The following is a 19,553-nucleotide window of genomic DNA, read 5'->3' on the forward strand; positions in this document are numbered from 1 at the left end:
TTGTTTCACTTCGTTTCTGTTATATATTTTAAGACTTAGAGTCATTCAGAAATTGGGGTCTCACCCAGGATCTGAATTCATTTAAAACATTTCAGAAACATTTAAAATGGTCTTTAAAATTCCAATTTAATGTTTTTAATAATTTTCATTGCCTCTGGTAATATTAAGTTAGTATCCCCTTTTCAAGAAAAAGAAGTGAATAAATACTTTACATAGCTTCAGAAAATTACTGAAATATCATTTAGAAGTCAGTAAAACATATCACGAGATCTTGAATGATTTTTTTTTATTGATTTTTTTCTTCATATTAAGCATTTATTATAATTACAGCAGACCTAATTCACTATGTATTTTTAATAAACGTAATACATTTGCCTAGCATGGAATGTCTTAGAAATATCCCATCCAACAGACTTCATCTATCTCCTGTCAGAAGGGAAAATCGACCATTCCAAATAGCTTGAATGCAAAACACATTTACATTGCATGTTGAAAATCTGGAAATGAAATAACTGTAAAATTCAGCTTTTGATGACACTCATTTTTTTACTATAGTATAATCCAGCTACTGAATTAAAGAATTAAAAAATAAATGTCATTAACCCAAATAATTCGAATAAAAACTATATTATAAAATAATATATCATATAGACATCGTTAACATAGTCCACACATCCATATTCAAATTGAAAGTTTCATTCCATTTCTTTTTGCTAGATGGTTTCACATTTGTTTTCAGAAGTGATTTTTAAGGGTCGTTACAATTTCCAAATGAAAAAGTTTAAATGGTTGGACCAGTATTGTTACATCTAACATTTTACATTGGAACCTGACACATTGAACTATACATTGAAAAATAAGGTAAATCATGTTGAGACAATATACAACTTTAAAACTATCAAAATCAGTAATAGTTTCCTGATCTGTAATTGAGTAACTAAACTCTTACTACAAACTACTTGGGCGCTGGCTTCTTATGCAGTTTTTATGGTATGGATAAATTGCTTTTTGTGGAGCCCATTTTTTCCAAACCAAACTATCTGTGTATGTAAGATATAATATTTCATACAGATAAATGCCTATTCATTCTGCATCATAGAGCATCTAAGACTGACATTTACTGTCAAGGTGTGGATATCATATTAATGATATGAACTATGATGTCCTTGTATGTCCTTTCCATGTGATGAGGAAATTCCATTACATTCGGTTATTAGCTGGAGCTCGCCATTATGATCTACTGTTCCTCATGGACAATGGTTGCACCTTAAGTAGAACTTTCTTTATCACTACTATTAAGGCAGTTTTGCTCAGGTTAGGTTATGATTCACATCATTATAATGGACACACCTTCAACATGCGGGCAGCTACCAGTGCTGCTAAGGCTGGAATTCCATACCGTCTGATCCAACCTTGTGTTGATGGTCCTCTAATGCCTATTGTAGTTATATCCAGATGCAGCCCGATAGAGTGCCTAGTTCATGCGTTTTCCACATTACTGCATTGTCAATCATTATTATCTACATTTATCTTTATATTTTCTTAAATTGGGGGCCTTCATTACAGTCACACCGTTACATAGTCACAGGGCTCTTTTCACTTCATTTGGGTTATTGCCAAGTTTCATGCATTCAAACTTTGCTTTTGATCCCAGTTTGAACCCATCATTACTTAAATGACATACATGGAGTATCAGCTGATGTTTGTTATCATGGCAATCCTCAGGATCAGACTTGTCAAGATTTGGTTATCAGTGTCTCTATATACCTCATATCAGCCCTTTGCAACTCCACATACAGGTGTCAGACATTCTTCAAAACCCTATGAAATCCCCCAAGTCTCTCTTCCTAAAGTATTCCTATAGAAAAATTAATAGCTCGTCTGATGCCATGTGCTGTGACAGTTTTTGCCCCCATTATGCCAAAGATTATGTATGTTTACAGTAAGGTTTATACTGGACCTACATTTTATGTGTTATTTAAATTATTATTTAATTGATTAAGTTTAGGTTAAGTAATACACAATGCATTCTTCTCTGGCCCCTTTCTGGGCCCCTCTGTGTCTACTATGGTTTCTCTTCCCAGACAAGATGTCACTGCAGCCAGTATATGTTAATAAGCTAGTAACTAAATTTCGATATGTTTTCATGTTGAACCAATTGGATGACTGAGTTGGAGCATGTGATCGAACATTGTGTCAGATATGGAGGCATTCATATAGCATCTGGGATGCCTGTAGAGATGTGTTCCTTTCAGTGTAGATGCTGCATTTAATTTTTAACATTATTTGCAGAAAGACCCCATCAACCTCCCCTCCTTCCACCATGTTGTTTATTTGGGACATTTCTTGCATAGCATGTCATTCCAGCTCAGATCTGGGGGCTTTTATCAAATCAGCTAATATGTATTATCATGGCAATCCTCAGGATCAGATGTGTTGAGTTTCGGTTATCAGTATCCTTATATACTTCATATCAGCCCCTTGGTTTTCCACATACAGGTGTCAGACACTATTCACAACCCTACAAACTCCTCCAAGTCTCTCTTCCTGAGGTAGTCTTATAGAAAAAATTACCAGGCTGGGCCATTGCCAAGTTTCATGCATTCACAACTTTGCATTTGACCCCCAATTTGTGTCGGTACTTAAATGTACTCAACTATTATGCCCATATACTTCATACCCACTTCCTACAGTGCATGTATGGAGTATCGGCTGATGTTTGTTATCATAGCAATCTTCAGGATCAGACTTATCGAGTTTCAGTTATCAGTGTCCCTATATACCTCATATCAGCCCCTTGTGGCTCCACATACAGGTGTTGGATGCTTTTCACAACCCTACAAACTCCCCCAAGTCTCTCATCGTTAGGTATTCCTATAGAAAAATTTCACAGCTCGACTGGCGCAATGTGCTGTGACAGGATTTGCCCCCAATATGCCAAAGATTATTTATATTTACAATAAAGTTTATACTGGCCGTATGCATTTTGTGTTATTTAAATGACAATGTTTTTTCTAAGATAATCAAAAACAGCCTTACATCTTCTAAACTCTCTTAGTACCGAACAGTTGGCAGATAGTATTTTTGTTTTAACTACGATTTCCAGTGCAAAAGTATAAATTCCTCACATGTAAAATGCTCCATGTTCTGTGATCAACAGAAAGTGGTGATAAATACCCCATATAGATTAATCAGTTTTATTGGCTGAAATTAAAAGTTATATTTTTAAATATTGTAAATCTTGTCACACTTGTCAGATGACAGGAAAACCCAATCAGAAGATACCTAACACTCATCTGCAACCTATTCCTGCATTTGATGAACCATTTAACACAATATTGGTAGATTGTGTCGATCCCTTACCTTAGACCACGTCAGGCAACCATTATACATGTTGACAACATGTGTGCATCCACAAGATTTCCAAAGGTTATTTCTTTGAATATTAAAAGTCAAATCATAAAAAACTTTGATAAATAATTTTTACACATTTTTGGTTTTCCCAAATCTGTCCAGTGTGATCAAGGATAAAATTTTATGTCTGGAATTTTCCAGCAAGTTATGCATGAATTGGGCAATGAACAGTTTAAATGTTTCAACCTGAAAGTCAAATGGCTTTGAAAAGATTTCATCAGAATTTGAAGAATATGATTTGGTCTTATTAGTTTGATTCAGGACAAGATCAGGGTATGAGTTTTCATTTTCTGTTGTTTGCTGTTAGAGAATCAGTTCAAGAGTCATTGTTTTAGTCTTTTTGAGCTAGGTTTTGTACATCCTGAATGTAGACCATTGAAGTTATTAAAGAGAAACTTCTTTAAAATGAAGAATCAGACATTATACTTTTTGACAATGTCTCTATTTCAAATATAATGTGTCCAAGGCTTGTGAAGTTGCTAGAACTAATCAAGATACTCTGTCAAAAATTAAATTAAGCTAAGACAGAAATGCATAGGAAAGGAGTTTTCAGCCTCGTGATCTGGCTGTCATGCCCAAACCTCAAAAGTCATCTTTGGGCTAACTTTTTATGGTCCTTAAACAATTGAAAAGAACAGAAAATTGACTTAAATTATGTCATTAACACTCCTGGGAGTCAGAAAATAGAAAGAACTTTGTCTTATAAATTTGTTAAAGGAGTATTTTGGTAGAGACAGCCCAGTTGACTATTCAGTCAGTGAGGATGTAATAATGGAAAGCAGTCTGACTTATGTGACTTTGTTAAAACCAATCCTTAAAATTCAATCTGGATCTTAACTTTCACATCTACAACCATGGGAAAAGAGGGAACTAAAACAGCTGTTATGTAAATATGAGCACTTGTTTGCTGATGTTCCAGAATGACAAATACAATCTATCATGATGTTTAGATTGTAGAGTCTATACCTATGAAATAATATCCTTACAGGATGAATCTTTTGAAGCAGGAATGTTTAAAGAAAGAATTCAGTATTTACTGAAGAATGATTTTATAAAACCAAGTAAAAGTAATTGGAGTTCACTATGTATTCCTGTGCCTAAACCAGGTAATACATTCTGCATGTGTACTGACTATAGAAAGTTAACAGTGTTACCAAACATTTAATAATTTCCAATGCCAAGAATTGATGATTGCAATGACAAAGTTGGAAATGCAAACTATGTCACCGAGTTTGACCATTTAAAAGGATTCGGGCAAATTCCACTCATGGAAAGAGCAAACAAAATGCTGGCATTTTGTAACTCTAGATGGGTTTTATCAGATTGAAGTGATGCCATTCTCTATCAACATTCCAACATTTAATTATGGTAATATGATAACATCTGATCCAGATAATTGTGATGCATAGCTCGATGATGTCATCATCTGGAAAAATCACTTGAAAACAAGTTAGAAATTCATTGAACGACTCAGTGATTCAAATCTGACAGTTAATTTTGGTAAAAGTGAGCTTTGCCATGCTTTTGTCAAAGTTTAGGACATATTGTGCGACATGGTCAAAGTCAACCTGTAGAAGTTAAGGCTGAGGCATCTCAGAATTTCCAGTGCCTATTATTAAAATGCAAGTGATCGGAATTTAGGGTATGGTTGGATATTTCAGAAATTTTTGTACAAAGTTCTTTATAATTGCTGAACCTCATTCAAATGTATTGAGTAAGAAATCCAAGTTTCAATGATCTGACAAGTGTCATGAATCATTTGACAAATTAAATGGCATACTTAAAATTGCACAAGTTCTTTCAGCTCCAAATTTCATTCAGTTACTTTTATCTCAATTATTATAGTATCACATGTATGCTTGACTAATATGTAATTGAGATTTATCGTAAACTCTTTCTTTTTCTTTTTGAGGGGAGTTTATTTTTGGTCTGTAGTTGAGGATTGAGTTTTTGCCTACCTGTCATTTGTCATGCTTTTTAAGATATTTACTCAATTTTGAATTCAAGGCCTAGCATTGATGGTTTATGAGCTTAGAATGTTCTGGATGCAAACTTGTTTACAGTCTGATCAAATTTTCCATGACAAACATCTAGGGAATTCCAGAACATACTGTTGCATCTTGGATCTTGTGAAATATGTATAAATAGATACTTTGTAAACCAGTTTTCATTCCTGTTTCATATCAGTCTTTATGAATCTATGATCAGAGTTTGCATTTGTATGTAGATACTATTCTGTAAGAATTATTTATTAAAATTATTAATTAGATTACAAAGTTCTCATTTACGTTTTGAACTCATTCAAAAACATGCAGGATAATGTCATTCTGGTACATCAGGACATTCAAGTTCATTGGAATTCATTCAGAACATTGTATAATTTTGGACTTGTGATAAGACATTTAGGAATTTTTGGATTTAATTCACAATACTGTATCTTTTGAATGTTCACTTTTTGTATTCTAGCAAAAATGTTTTGTTTTGAACATTACTTAAATTGCTGGCTACACTTTCTTTCTTTTACATATTTTAAGATTTAAAGTCCTAATAGTACCAGTACAGTAAAAGAGTACCATGTATACATATCACCAGAAATGAACACCATGGTAAACTGATATACTGGAAATATCACACACCTCTAATGAATACATAGCAGACTTTGTAAACATGAAATGAGATACCTTGGAATTGTTTGTCTTCCTCTTTCAGGTGTGTGGTTTGGACAGGGCGTGTATTTTGCAACAAATGCATCTTACTCGGCTTGTGGCTGGCAAGCTACTGGGAATCAAATGCCAGCACCAGGAACCAAGCAGTTTGTTTTCTATGTGTCCGTCTGTGTTGGAGAATACATAAAAGGGGATCCCAAAATGCGATACCTTCCAGCCAAAGATCCAAATAAACCAACAGATGTATATGACAGTGCAGTGGATGATGGCAACAATGTGGGAGAAATTGTGATCTTCAATGACACACAAGCCTACCCAGAATATCTCATCACATTTACAACCTAGTTATGTAGTGTATTTATTTAATGATAAATCGATGGGGACCTGATTCAGTGCCCTGAAACTGTTTGCTTTACTTATGGCTCTGGAAGAATTTGTTATGGCTTTTATATGTGAAAAACAGTTATAATTTGGAAGAAATATTGAATCAGCCTGGACTGATTTGAAGACAAATTCACATGTCTATAGTCATTTTCATCTCTAGGTGAGTTATCTACACAGAGATTGTCTTAACGTGTTAATCATGTTATGAAACTAAAATAGATGAAAATTAATATCCTTTTAATGAGATTTAAACCTGTGATTTTTTTTCTGGATGTAACAGTTTAGAATTCTGTTTAAACATGAAATATATGTTTTATTTTCTAATAATTAAAGATATGATTTAACAGATATTATCAATATATATTTCACATATTATGCTGCTTACATACAAATATTTATAGAAGTTTTCATTTAGTCAATGAAATGAGTTGACCTGACCCACAGCTGTGTCCGCTGGCTCATATTCAGGTAAGATTTGAAGGCATAAATATTGTTTTATTCCAACCATTTGATTTGATACAAATGATATAATTACCAAGATAATACAAAGCGGGTATACTTTTGATTCAAACACTGCCACAAATCAGAAATCGAAATACAGTTGCTAGTTAATTAGGTTCTCACATATAGCTGTGGTGGTCAATTGACACTTTTCATTTTGAATACAAGAGGGCATATTGCATTTATAATGATTACACAGAAACTGAATTAACAAGTAGTACTAAAACAGGATTTCATTTGACAGAACTTATTTAATTGGTATTTACAGTGTGACCCCGCTATAGCACGCTCCATTATAACACAAATTTGGATATAACATGGTCGTGTTGTGGCTCCCGAAATTTCCTATACATGTATTTTTCTCATACACGAAAAGAAAATTTAAAAATCTTTCTTAAAATCATGGAAAAACATCAAAAGTTTATTAGCATTTTGGGGAAGAGATCATGTATGAATAATACAAGATGATCATGGCATGGCTTCTGAAATTTTACATGTATTTTTCTGAGAAGATAGTTTTTCTTCTTAAAAGAACAAAAAATAATGTGTAAAAAGTTTATTCAGGGATCGTGCAGGGCTTTGCCATTGTTGCAAATTGTGCTTTTTTTCCCCCTTTTTGACAGCAAAATATACTGTCTGGTATTTTTTTACTTACTGGCAACATTGTCAGCTGTTTAAACTTTTATATACAACCATTGGTTAGGAGTGGAGAAATTCAGAGGCCTCATGAAAGGAAGCCACAAACTTAATATAAAAAACTGAAATTTATCTATTGTTACATAAACAGATTCTTTTTCCATATTGTCAAACCATTTTAACAGTGCATTGTTATATCATAATTCGGTTATGGTGACATCTAGCATGAGTTCTGTATGTTGTGAGATATCCGCTTTTTTGGGTGGTTGATATTTTTGGTAGCGGAGATCAACCAAACTAAGTATTATCTCATAATTTTGTTGGATTTTTGGCCACTTGCTAGTAATTAATATATTTACATAGACTGACATTTATATGTGGATGGTAAGTAAAATTCCTCTTTTTACTCTGAATTAAATCCTCCAGAACACACATTTTCTGTAGCAATCTCTGTCATCAGACCAGAACACCAGCGTCTCTATCATCTGTTGACCCTTTGTTAAATTTCTGACGCATTTGTGGAAGGCAACATCACTCCACTACCACAAATGTAAAAAAAAAAAAAAAGAAAAAGATCAAATCTGACTTCTTGGTCTAGTCAATAGGCAGGGAAGAATAGTACCTACAATCAACGAAAAGACAGCCAATTCCTTTTTTAAAAATATACCAAGATAAAATAGATTGCTGAAATTTCAAAGAAAGTACAGATTACCTTTGAAGCACCAGTTCATACGAAAACGTACTTAGCAAATGGAAAAAAATCAGTCTCAATCATGCAGTACAATTATTTGATGTTGCTGCCACAATAAGAAATGGGTATTTTTTGGGTTCTCCAAAGCATTCCTTTAGCAGTGACTTCAGTAATGCATACACTCTTCATCAATGAAAGCCAACTACAGTCTTCAATAAATACAAAGACCCTTTCTTCAAAGGAAGTCAGTACCAAACTTAAATAAAAGCAATGGAATCTGATGGATTGTTTCATTTTCCAAACGTGACTGGAACACGTTTCCTGTGCCATGAAAGTTTTGTTTTTGCAGGAAAAAAGTTTATGCTTATGAACGCTACCAATGGCAGCTTTAAACTCAAACTAACTTTTACCGACTTGAGATATAATGAAAAGTAAATGTGCTTCATCATTCATTATGTGATTGTCCTATTTTTTCCACTGAATTCAAACCAATATGACCTGTGACAAATTTATTGAATATTTTAAATCTGTGTGTGTGCATATTTTCGATGGAATTACTTGTATTGTGGATTGAATATATGTGATGAGATTCGCAGGAGTTCATAGTGTTGATATTCTATTTATGCTGTATATTAGACATGTATATATCAACAATATAAATGTATATGCACAAATGCAATGATTTAATTTGCAACAATTTATAATGGTAATTGTGCCAATGAAGCATGTATTTTTGCATCTGCATTTATTACCTAACCAGTCCCCCCCCCCAAATTTTGTGGGGTACTTGCATCATTTTCTTCAGCTAACTGACCTGGTTGCTTATAACATGGTTGTCTATAACACAGCCTGGTTACATGGTTCCCAACTACCATGATATGGCGAGGTCACACTGTATTTCCTAACGTGCTGCCTCCACTAGGAATTGCTCACATTTTCATGGCTCGAAATTTCATCAAATATTATTTACAGCCTTTTTTTATAGATAATTAAATAAAATATGACTTCTTATTAAATGTTGCAAAGTTCATGATGTTGATTCAAATCACTGGGCACTAACCACCATTCTGTTGATAAAATAAGTGATAAATCAAGGTCTCACTTACTGGTTTTCAATGTGATTTTTTTATTGTTGAACAAATAGGAGTCAATTCTGTAAGTAGCTTCTAGACACAAAAATGGGACCCATACCTGACCCCACATTATTACTGGGTTTGCAAATTATCTGGGCATGAATTATCAAGGAGGAGGTATACTCCATATGCCAATAATGGATTTTTGTGGGTCCATTAAACCCTAATCTTCTTGAATATAACTTGTATCATATCAGAAGAAAATGAATCATCCTCATCAGATGACATATTCATATGATGACATTATATAATTTGAAGAGAATTCGGTTTTATTTTTAAAGATTTATGCATAGTTTATAATCATTGTGGTAAATTAATTGCTGTAGAATATTTTCTGTTAGTCATGTACTGTTATATATTAGTGCAAAACTTAGTTACATTATGTAGCCTTGATTTTAATTTGCTTAAAAATCTTTGAATTCTATAATATTGATAAGATATTGATAAATATATAAAAAGATGGATGTATTGTAATTATTTAAAGTGTAGAAATGGTAGGATGATATCATATGTTTGTTTCTCTTCATCATCATTTCTTTTCTCACTTTCATGGCTTAAAGAGACATCACTCTCAGTCAGTGTCAATTCAGAAAACTTTGTAAATCATTCAATTAATATAATACCCTATTCAGATAATTAGGGGTCTATGAGAAGTAGATAACAAGATTGTTGATTACATCCATCCATCTGTCCTTCCTTGGATTGCTCAATGACACAGTTAGCTAATGAAATTTAGCCAGTATATTTCTACATGTACGTGACTTGGTCAGATTTTCAGGTCATTCAAGTAACTTGAACATTTTTTCTCAAGCTGTTAGAGTTATTGTCGTTAACTCCTAAGGAACAATACTATGCAAAGGCTGCTGAAGCTAGATGAATGAAAAGATCGACGGTACATTAATATGTATTTATGGATTTTCTGATTTAATGTGTATGCGTCATTCAAAGAACTTTTTCTTTATCAGTAGTTTTAGACTGCTGATGTTACAGATATACTTAATGTAGGATAGTTTGTGGGGTCTATACGTTACAATTAAGGTAGGCTGTCTTGTGGGGTCTATACAGTACAATTAAGGTAGGATATCTTGTGGAGTATATACAGTACAATTAAGGTAGGCTGTATTGTGAGGTCTATACAGTACAATTAAGGTGGGATATCTTGTGGGGTCTAATACAGTACAATTAAGGTAGGTTATCTTGTGGAGTCTATACAGTACAATTAAGGTAGGATATCTTGTAGGGTCTATACAGTATAATTAAGGTAGGCTGTCTTTTGGGGACTATACAGTACAATTAAGGTAGGGTTTCTTGTGGGTTTTATACAATACAATTAAGGTATGATATCTTGTGGAGTCTATACAGTACAATTAAGGTAGGCTGTCTTGTGAGGTCTATACAGTAAAATTAAGGTAGGATATCTTGTGGAGTCTATACAGTATAATTAAGGTAGGCTGTCTTTTGGGGACTATACAGTACAATTAAGGTAGGGTATCTTGTGGGTCCTGTACAATACAATTAAGGTAGGATATCTTGTGTAGTCTATACAGTACAATTAAGGTGGGATATCTTGTGGGGTCTATACAATACAATTAAGGTAGTCTGTCTTGTGGGGTCTATGCAGTACAATTAAGGTAGGGTATCTTATGGGGTCTATACAATACAATTAAGGTATGATATCTTGTGGGGTCTATACAGTATAATTAAGGTATATCTGGTGGGGTCTATACAATACAATTAAGGTAGGATATCTTGTGGGCTCTATACAGTATAATTAAGGTATATCTGGTGGGGTCTATACAGTACAATTAAGGCAGAATATCTTGTGGGGTCTGTTCAGTACAATTAAGGTAGGATATTTTGTGGGGTCCAATACATTACAATTATGGTAGGCTATCTTGTGGGCTATATACAGATACAATTAAGGTAGGATATTTTGTGGGTCTGTACAGTATGATTTAAAAGATAAATTGTCAGACATATGTGTTCTTTTCTTTTATATTTTATTATATTTCTGTATTTGATTAATTAATTTAACTGTAAAATAAAGTTTAAAAGCTATTTTTTAAAGGTTCTTGAGATATCTCATATATCTAATAAGGTTAATTGTATCAAATGTAAAACTACAAATTTCAACAACTGTTTTCTCACCTGGTGACTGAAGCAGTTTCAAGGACAGACAAAAGACTTCTTAAAGTCACAAGTCTGGAATGCTATACATGTCTGTGCCTAAAATACTGTTTTTTTTCATAATGCCATTTTAACTTCATTGAGCAGGAACAGTACTCTGGTGTACAACTTGCACACACTGAATTTCTAATTATTAATTTTGGAAACAGAGTATAGGTATACAAAATGTATTGTCACTGCTGTAAAGAGGAATAATTCCTTCATAGTATGGCAGATAAAAACACTATGATCACTCTGAATTGATAGTAATTTTGGCGTATTATTGATGTAATTACTTGTATGCAACAATTCGACTATACTGTTTATATTGTATTTTGTTACAATTACTTTAGTAAAAGTGTGTTTAAGTTGACAAATGAAACCTCGCTTGTAAAAGAACACATTTCAGTTGCTCTCAACAAAATATCAACATATCCATTACTTATTATTGTGATGACTAATATTGAAGTCCCAATATTTCAAAATTTTGCAATAAAATGTAAATGGATGAAGTTTTTACAAAGTTCTTGAGAAATATGTATAATTATGATGACATTACACTAATATTGAGTTGTATATTTCTGTGTTACCTAAAAACATATTACCACAGGATTCATTACCATACAGTTGTCACTTGTTTTGCTCATATTCCCATTATGTCGAGAAATAATCAAATACAGATTAGATGGGGGATTATCCTTGTAGATAATGGTAAATTTTTGTAGTTATTCCGACATTAAGTAAATGTTATAATACATCAGTTTCCTTTGTATTTCATTGATTTAAATATTTGATTTAATTTACTAATGCTTGTAAACCACCTTTTAATGACATTTAATTCCAAACATCCAAATTTTATAACTTTTCTAACTTTAATGAAATGTTTTTGACTTGTAATCACAAATTGTCTTATACTATATATATGGGACTAATCATATGCAGTATTGTTTGAATATAGTTTGCATTTTCTAAAGAACTGAAATATTTAATTAGATTAATTTTAACATCAGATTTCTTTTCGAGTTAGATTAAAGCTTATGCCCATACAACTGTGCATCATAAATATATAATTTAAAAAAGGAAGGAGAATTCAATACCCAAAAATATCAACAACTTTGGAAGAACAGTATCTCTTAATGAACCTTTGAGTATTACGTCAAGAGAAATCTTTCAGATTTTTCATATAAAGAAACTCGTGTTTGCAGCAGAGATGTTAGTTTTGTATTGGCACTGTTTTCATGGAAATATAGATTGATTTACCGGTATTTCAGAATTTAATTTGCCTTTGAAATGAATTTGATCTTTTAGCCATACTTCTGTGTCTGTTGAACACTAAAATGTCAAGACATGAATAGTAATTGAGCAATATAGAAACTGAATAACTCAAAATTAAGTATGGCACTTGCTTCAGGTTTTCAGTTTGTAATATAGAATGCGCAGTGCCATCTTGAATTATGAATGTAGAATTCATAAGATGTTTTTGCAATGACAGGCATAAATGAAAGTTATGAATATTATTGCATTTGTTGCTATTAATATTTCTCTCAACTTCAACCATAGTAGCTACTTTATGATATGTAATGCAGGCCCAAACCATTGCACCTACCCTGGCACTGTCCTGGACACTCGGCTCTGTAAGCTTTTTCTGGTTCTCCACATGTGCAGACAGTTGTCACTGATGATAACCTGGATTCTATTAGAAGATGTAACTTCATTCCAATATATTTTGGAGAACAGATTGTTCTTTTCCTTGCATCAGTTAATGTGAACATTTTATTATTGGCAGATACAGTCATAATCTTCCAGAACTTAGACTTTCTTTAAACCATAATAATGCAATTGATGCAGAATTGTCATTATGAATGCTTTTTCACATGCATGCTGTTTGTCTATCTCAAACTCTGTCATCTCTTTTGCTTCACCATATTCTCAGTAGTTGTCTATTTCCCCTAGCATCAGTGAGCTTTCTCCATCCATTTCAGCTGCTGTTGTCCACATTTCCTTGTTACTCAGATTTACTCAGTTGCAATTTTCTCATGAGCCATGAAATAGTAGAAAATGAACTCTGAATATTTCTATAAGATTTTACTTTCACTCTTATAAATTTCTTTAGCCAGCTGTTGTTGCTCATTTGACATTTCCTGTCATCTGCTATCCATTATTAGAATGTGACATTTAAGATCTTTCAATAGCAGACCACTTCTGTTTTTACCATCGTATTGGTAAAGGAAGAGCTCGGACTCAAAATCTTTATTTCAGATGAAGCTAAACATAAAATAAACAATATTTTTTTCTCCAGTTATTTGATGAATTCCATTTGTGGCATATGCAAAATTTATGTCTGATTTACATATTTGAAACCAGTCTAAACATCCAGCCTTTCTTTATTGCCCATTACCTGTGACTGTTAAGATCAACTAAACTGAATGAATAAAACATAAATTCAGCAAACCAGTCATCAAAATTTATATTACATATAAGCTAAAAATTAGGTTGTAATGTTTGTAAAAGGATGTCTGATTTTTCTACTAGACAACACTGTTAGTGAGATGATTTCCAATAAACAGAATTATAATGTTAGAACGTGATATAAATGAGAACTTCATTGCATTTTTAAAGAGAAATGCATGATTTTTGGAGCACCAGAACCCTAGGGAACAGTGAACTTAAGGATACAGCCCTGCACAAGTCAACTTTCAGTAGTCATCAGTTATCTATCTGTCAGCAGTTGGTTGTTGCCACTCTGGAATCAATATTAAAATCTTGGACAAGTTTGATAATGAGTGAGATGTGGTAATTTTGCATCAGAATGGCTGAGCATGTTACCACTCTGGAAGCCACATTGTTGACCCAGTTATGATTAGTCTTACTTACGCCATCAGGAGTTGGAAAAATTTGATCCACACATATTAATTGGGTGATCTTGTATGTGGTTGGCTAAGTTTGTTACCACTCTGTAAGCCAAATATTTTTTCTGATTTTGGTCAAACATTAAATCAGTGTATAGGCTATATGATCAAGATCTCACAAAAATTCAGTTGTATTTAATATAATGAATTTGCATGTGATTGGCTGGTTGCCACTCTAGAAACTGTGTGTCTTATTCAGTTTCAATTATGTTTGGTAAATGTACTTAACTAGTTAAGATCTTTTTTGAGTATCATTATAATGAAATCCATGTATAATAATTAGGTGATTTGCGTCTGATTTTCTGAGCTTTTTAACCAGACTATTTCTGCTCATCTTTTTATCACACTTGATAAATAGGCTAACATCATCACAATGATGGGATTAGTTTTTCTATATAATTGGGACCTATTCGTGATGTAATTTTGCATCTGATTGATGGAGATATTGATTCTTTAATCTGTATTTTAGGTGGGATTTATTTCTCATTCAATTTCATGGTGAATGGGTACATGTCATCAGGATCATTGTTGTTGTTGTTGTTGTTGTAGGGTTTAACGCCATTTTTCAGTACACGATAGGCTATACATGGCGGCCAGTATTAATGGTGGAGGATGAACCTGGGAAATGCTAGGAAAGAACCACCGACCCTCGAGAAGCTACTGGCAAGCTTTCTCACATACCCACATTGGCCAAATCCGAGACTCGAACCCATGCAGACAGAGGTGAGATGGCAGTGATCCATAACGGAGAGCGCTTTAGACCACTCGGCCACTCGGGGCCCCTCATCAGGATCATGGATGACTTACTAATAGGAGCAAGAAATTATGCTTATTGATTGTGCCATTATCTTTAGAATTTTTATCAGGATATTGTAGAAGATGTAAAATCGATATAAGATAATATTTAGTTGATAACTAGTTTACATAGGTTGTATTATTACAATACTAGTGAAAGTGTACATCAAATTAGTGATATCAAGCCCAGCTGGACCTCTTGTTTATTTTTAGGCTTGAGACACTATGCAAAGAGAGGTACTACCTACATATACATGTGAACACCTCTTGAACATTCTGCAGCTTTTTAAACATTATCTGTATTAGATAGTCTCCCCGTTGACCCTGGTGATCAGTAGGCATCACATGTATGCCTACTCTTTTGTTTCTCAATTTATTACCATGTCATACCAGACTACCTTGACCTTTTAGATTGCATACTGTCATCGCTTTAACTTGTATAACATCACACTATAGTATCCCCCACTCATCAGCAGTTTGTAGCTCCTAACCAATTTTAATACTGAAAATCATCAAGGATACACAAAATACACAAAAACCTAACCATTTAATTCATCTGTCTGTAATTTCTAGCCTGATTTGTTACTTGAGGATATCTAACACACTCTTCTTGTTAATATTTCAGTCCAGATGAGAGTTTCCTAACACAGTGCAATATTTTCACGGTCAAGTCACTGTTTTCAGGCAACAGGATTGATTTAGTTTATCATCGATTAAATTTCCATGACCTTGAGTTACATCCTAATGATTTAAGAGTTAGACTGCTTTCTCTTTTGAATTTATCTGTGTTTATTTTTTAATATTAAAGTAAGAAATTGCAAATATTATATGCATACAACACAGTTTTAACCTTCAGCATATGTGTTGTCCTATAAATATTAGTCTGTCACTAAAAATGGACTTTTCCAGCAACTGCAAAAGGACATACAGCAAGCTCAGCATTTAGGGCCTGAATAAATGGTTGAAATATAGTAATGTCAAAGAAATTAAAATAACTGAGCATACAGTAATGCACATCAAGTGCTGGTTATTGATTTTGTTGAATAATAAAATTAAACATTTTTGTAATGTTTTATAATTCTTCATTCAGAGGACCAGATATTTCCATGTCTTAGATTGAAAATAATTGGAATCAGACTGTTATTAAATATATTGTTTTTATTATTTTTATAAGTAGTGTAGCTGTACTATATCGTGGATAGAATTTTACCCTATAGAAATCGGCACCAACAGAGCCCATGCCCAGCCACTTGAAGTGGTTAGTTCTATGCTTAGACACTATTGGAGAAAACCAATAAAGAGGATCAGACATATAAAAGCATTAAACATACTTTTGTTAATTATTGTGTGATAATTATGAATATATTAAGATTAGAATGTATGGATTTTGTTTCTTTTTTTAAATTTGCTACGATATTTACCTTTCTGTGTATTGGTGTTCCATTACTGCATACCAGCGCCATCAGATATAATATTTTTGTCGACAGAGGAGCTAAAATGTAGATATCAAATTTTTCAAATTCAACAGGATCCATAATCTCCAAATTTTTCATGCATAAGTCCTATTTGCCATTATTTCTGTAATTCCAGGTCTATTATGTGATTCCTCCCCATTACTGTACACGAATATTATAAATTCAAATGAAGAAAAATGAAAACTGCAAATAAACTCCAAACAGGTGACAGATATCAATAAATGAATATAATTATGCTTAGTTCCATGACTATACGTCATTTTTTGTATGTGCTACCATAATATAGTAAACCTTAAAGCAGGAATACACAACATGCTGCCCGTGGGCAACTTTAAGCATGTGTATTTTGGTTTTATTACAGACAAAACTTTTGCAGTACAACCTGCCATGTTCTGATAAAGGTCAATTCTGGCATATGTAAGCATTTTAGTGGTGTACCCCTGCCTCACTGTATATTCAAGTGGTGTTCTATTACTGTAAGCCAGTGCCATCAGGTATCATATCAGTGGATACAAATCAACATTAAAGAAACTCTAAAATGGTACAATTTGTTTTATTCACTAATGTCAGTACTGGACATAAAAAAATGCTTAATTTCTTCCTCCACTACTTACATATGTTGTTAGATTACTGTATTTCAGCTCCATTACTGTACATAGTGTCCATTGGTGTGTTTAGGTCTGTTTATAGTGAAATCTTCCATTTGGTTTAATGACAGTGTTAGGGACTTCCTGGCAACAGCCAGGTTAGAAATTACAAGGGGACTACAAACTGACAAGGTGGGGCTAGTTGGCTAATACTAAAGTCTAAAATCATTGAGATTAAAGATTATATCTTGATCTCATTGGATATTTACTGTTATTTTCAATGTGCAGTTTTTGTAGTTGTCATATATTTACCTTTATGCATTATTTTAGCTTTTGTGTGGCTTAAATGGTACAATGTTACAGCTTGATTTAAAAAAAAAATATTTACTGCATATTTTTCACTGATCAGACCTTTTAAATTTAAATGATAAATGAAGTTTCCCTTGTCCATGCAGAATGTGTATTGAACAATTTGTGAAATATGGTAATTGAAATATCTTATATGGACCACTTTTATGAAAAAGGGACATATGTTGATGGACAAGGAAAGAATGAAATAAATGTAATAATTTCCAGCATGATTTTTTCTGTTTTTAATTTAGCTTTTCTGAAATAATCATGAAAGTCATTTTACATGGTGGAATATTTATTGTATCTCATGAATTCCACATAGTGGAATATTTATTGTATCTCATGAATTCCACAATACATTCTTATCCGTGATATGTGGATTTCATCATTTGTACTTTTATCAAGGGTTTAAACATGAAAACCAATCTTCTTTACAATACTTTGTTGCTGTACTTTCTTTAAATTTCCCAAATGTTATAATAGTAGAATTTTTCAATTTATTTCTTGATAAATCTTGGGGGGGGGGAATATTATATGTGGCTTGATATTGAGGTGACCTCAGCCAAGATTCCGCATCATTATTAAGTGGATTTATAGCCCATTATTGCCAGACCCGTCCACTTTTAATTATTCATAGTACCTCCCTTAATTATTCTGACCAGTTAATATTGATACTGCTTGATACAAATAAAATCTTGGCGAACTTTGATCATCAGTATTCTGTGTCATTATTTAGCTGATCTTAGACCCAGGTTGTGGGACCCACTCAGTTATCTGCAGAGTATCTCCATTACTAATTATTAAATTTCAACCAGTTTGGTTTGTGGCCTGATATTGATGAGACCCTGGTTGAATTTGGTTGTTATTGTTTGGCATCATTGTTGAGGAGACTTTTTGTCCCTGGTTGTCAGACTCACTCACTTTCAATTTGGAATCAAATTCCCTTAATTGCCTCCCACTCCAATCGCTTTGCAAAAGCAGGAGACATAGAATTTGCATTTACTTCTGACTTAAATCTTCAAAAAACTCGGAATACTTGAACCTCATCAATTGAAGGTGATGCATACCACATTTGGGTGGGGTGGGTGAGTTTACTATCTTCAAGGTAACAGCTAAATAATTTCTTTTCCGTGACACTTTCCCTTCTGCTCTGTAGCCATTAAGCCATTTGAGATTAAGGACTGAAACATGGTATACACATTTATCATCACTAGAAAGTGCATTTCATACTGTTCTATCTTCAATTCATAGCTCCCTGCTTTAGGTTTTCAATAATGCTTTCCATTTCACTTTTTCAACTTTTGATCCATTTGAGATGAAGTGTTGAAACAGGGTATACTTATCGTGACAGGTTCATTGTAAATGACTTTTGTATTCTATTTTCAAGATCAAGGTCACAGCTCAAAATGTAAGCTTTTCCATCATGCATCTACTCTCTATCTTAACTGTTTGAGAATTTAAGTGACGACACTTTGCATATGTATCATCATCATTATTAGATAATGTATTGTGTGCCAATATTGTGGACCATTATCTTTAAGGTCAGTGTCTAACATTTCAATTTTTTTGTTGTCAAACACATTTTCTTTAAGCTTTTTATGAATACCTATATTTCACATAGCACATTGGACATCCTATATTGAGGGTCGGTGTTATGGTATAATATACAAGGTTTCATTCCCATTGTCCTATCTGCTTTGTAATTTAAGAGTTGTTATATAAATAGATGAAATCATGCATACCTTTATATTGTCACTAGAAGATGTGCTGAATTTCACATTTGGGGTCCAAATCTCAAGGTCAAGGTCACATGCAAACAATGTAAGGTTTATTTAGTTCCTTCTT

General features: G+C 33.2%; 1 protein-coding gene across 2 annotated transcripts in view; it reads left to right on the forward strand.

Moving 5' to 3' along the window:
• Window positions 1-17,933, forward strand: part of LOC149795467 (protein mono-ADP-ribosyltransferase PARP14-like) — a 35,390-nt gene extending 17,457 nt beyond the window's left edge. For both annotated transcript variants that reach the window (XM_089965250.1, XM_089965251.1), the window contains exon 5: window positions 6,124-17,933. In XM_089965250.1, coding sequence (XP_089821376.1) covers window positions 6,124-6,425 — 302 coding nt within the window. In that variant the 3' untranslated portion in view covers window positions 6,426-17,933. The remainder of the gene's footprint in view (window positions 1-6,123) is intronic.
• The last annotated feature ends 1,620 nt before the right edge of the window (window positions 17,934-19,553 follow it).

The sequence above is a fragment of the Sinohyriopsis cumingii genome, chromosome 7, assembly GCF_028554795.1.
Source record: "Sinohyriopsis cumingii isolate HCF-2022 chromosome 7, ASM2855479v2, whole genome shotgun sequence".
Lineage (NCBI taxonomy): Eukaryota > Metazoa > Mollusca > Bivalvia > Unionida > Unionidae > Sinohyriopsis > Sinohyriopsis cumingii.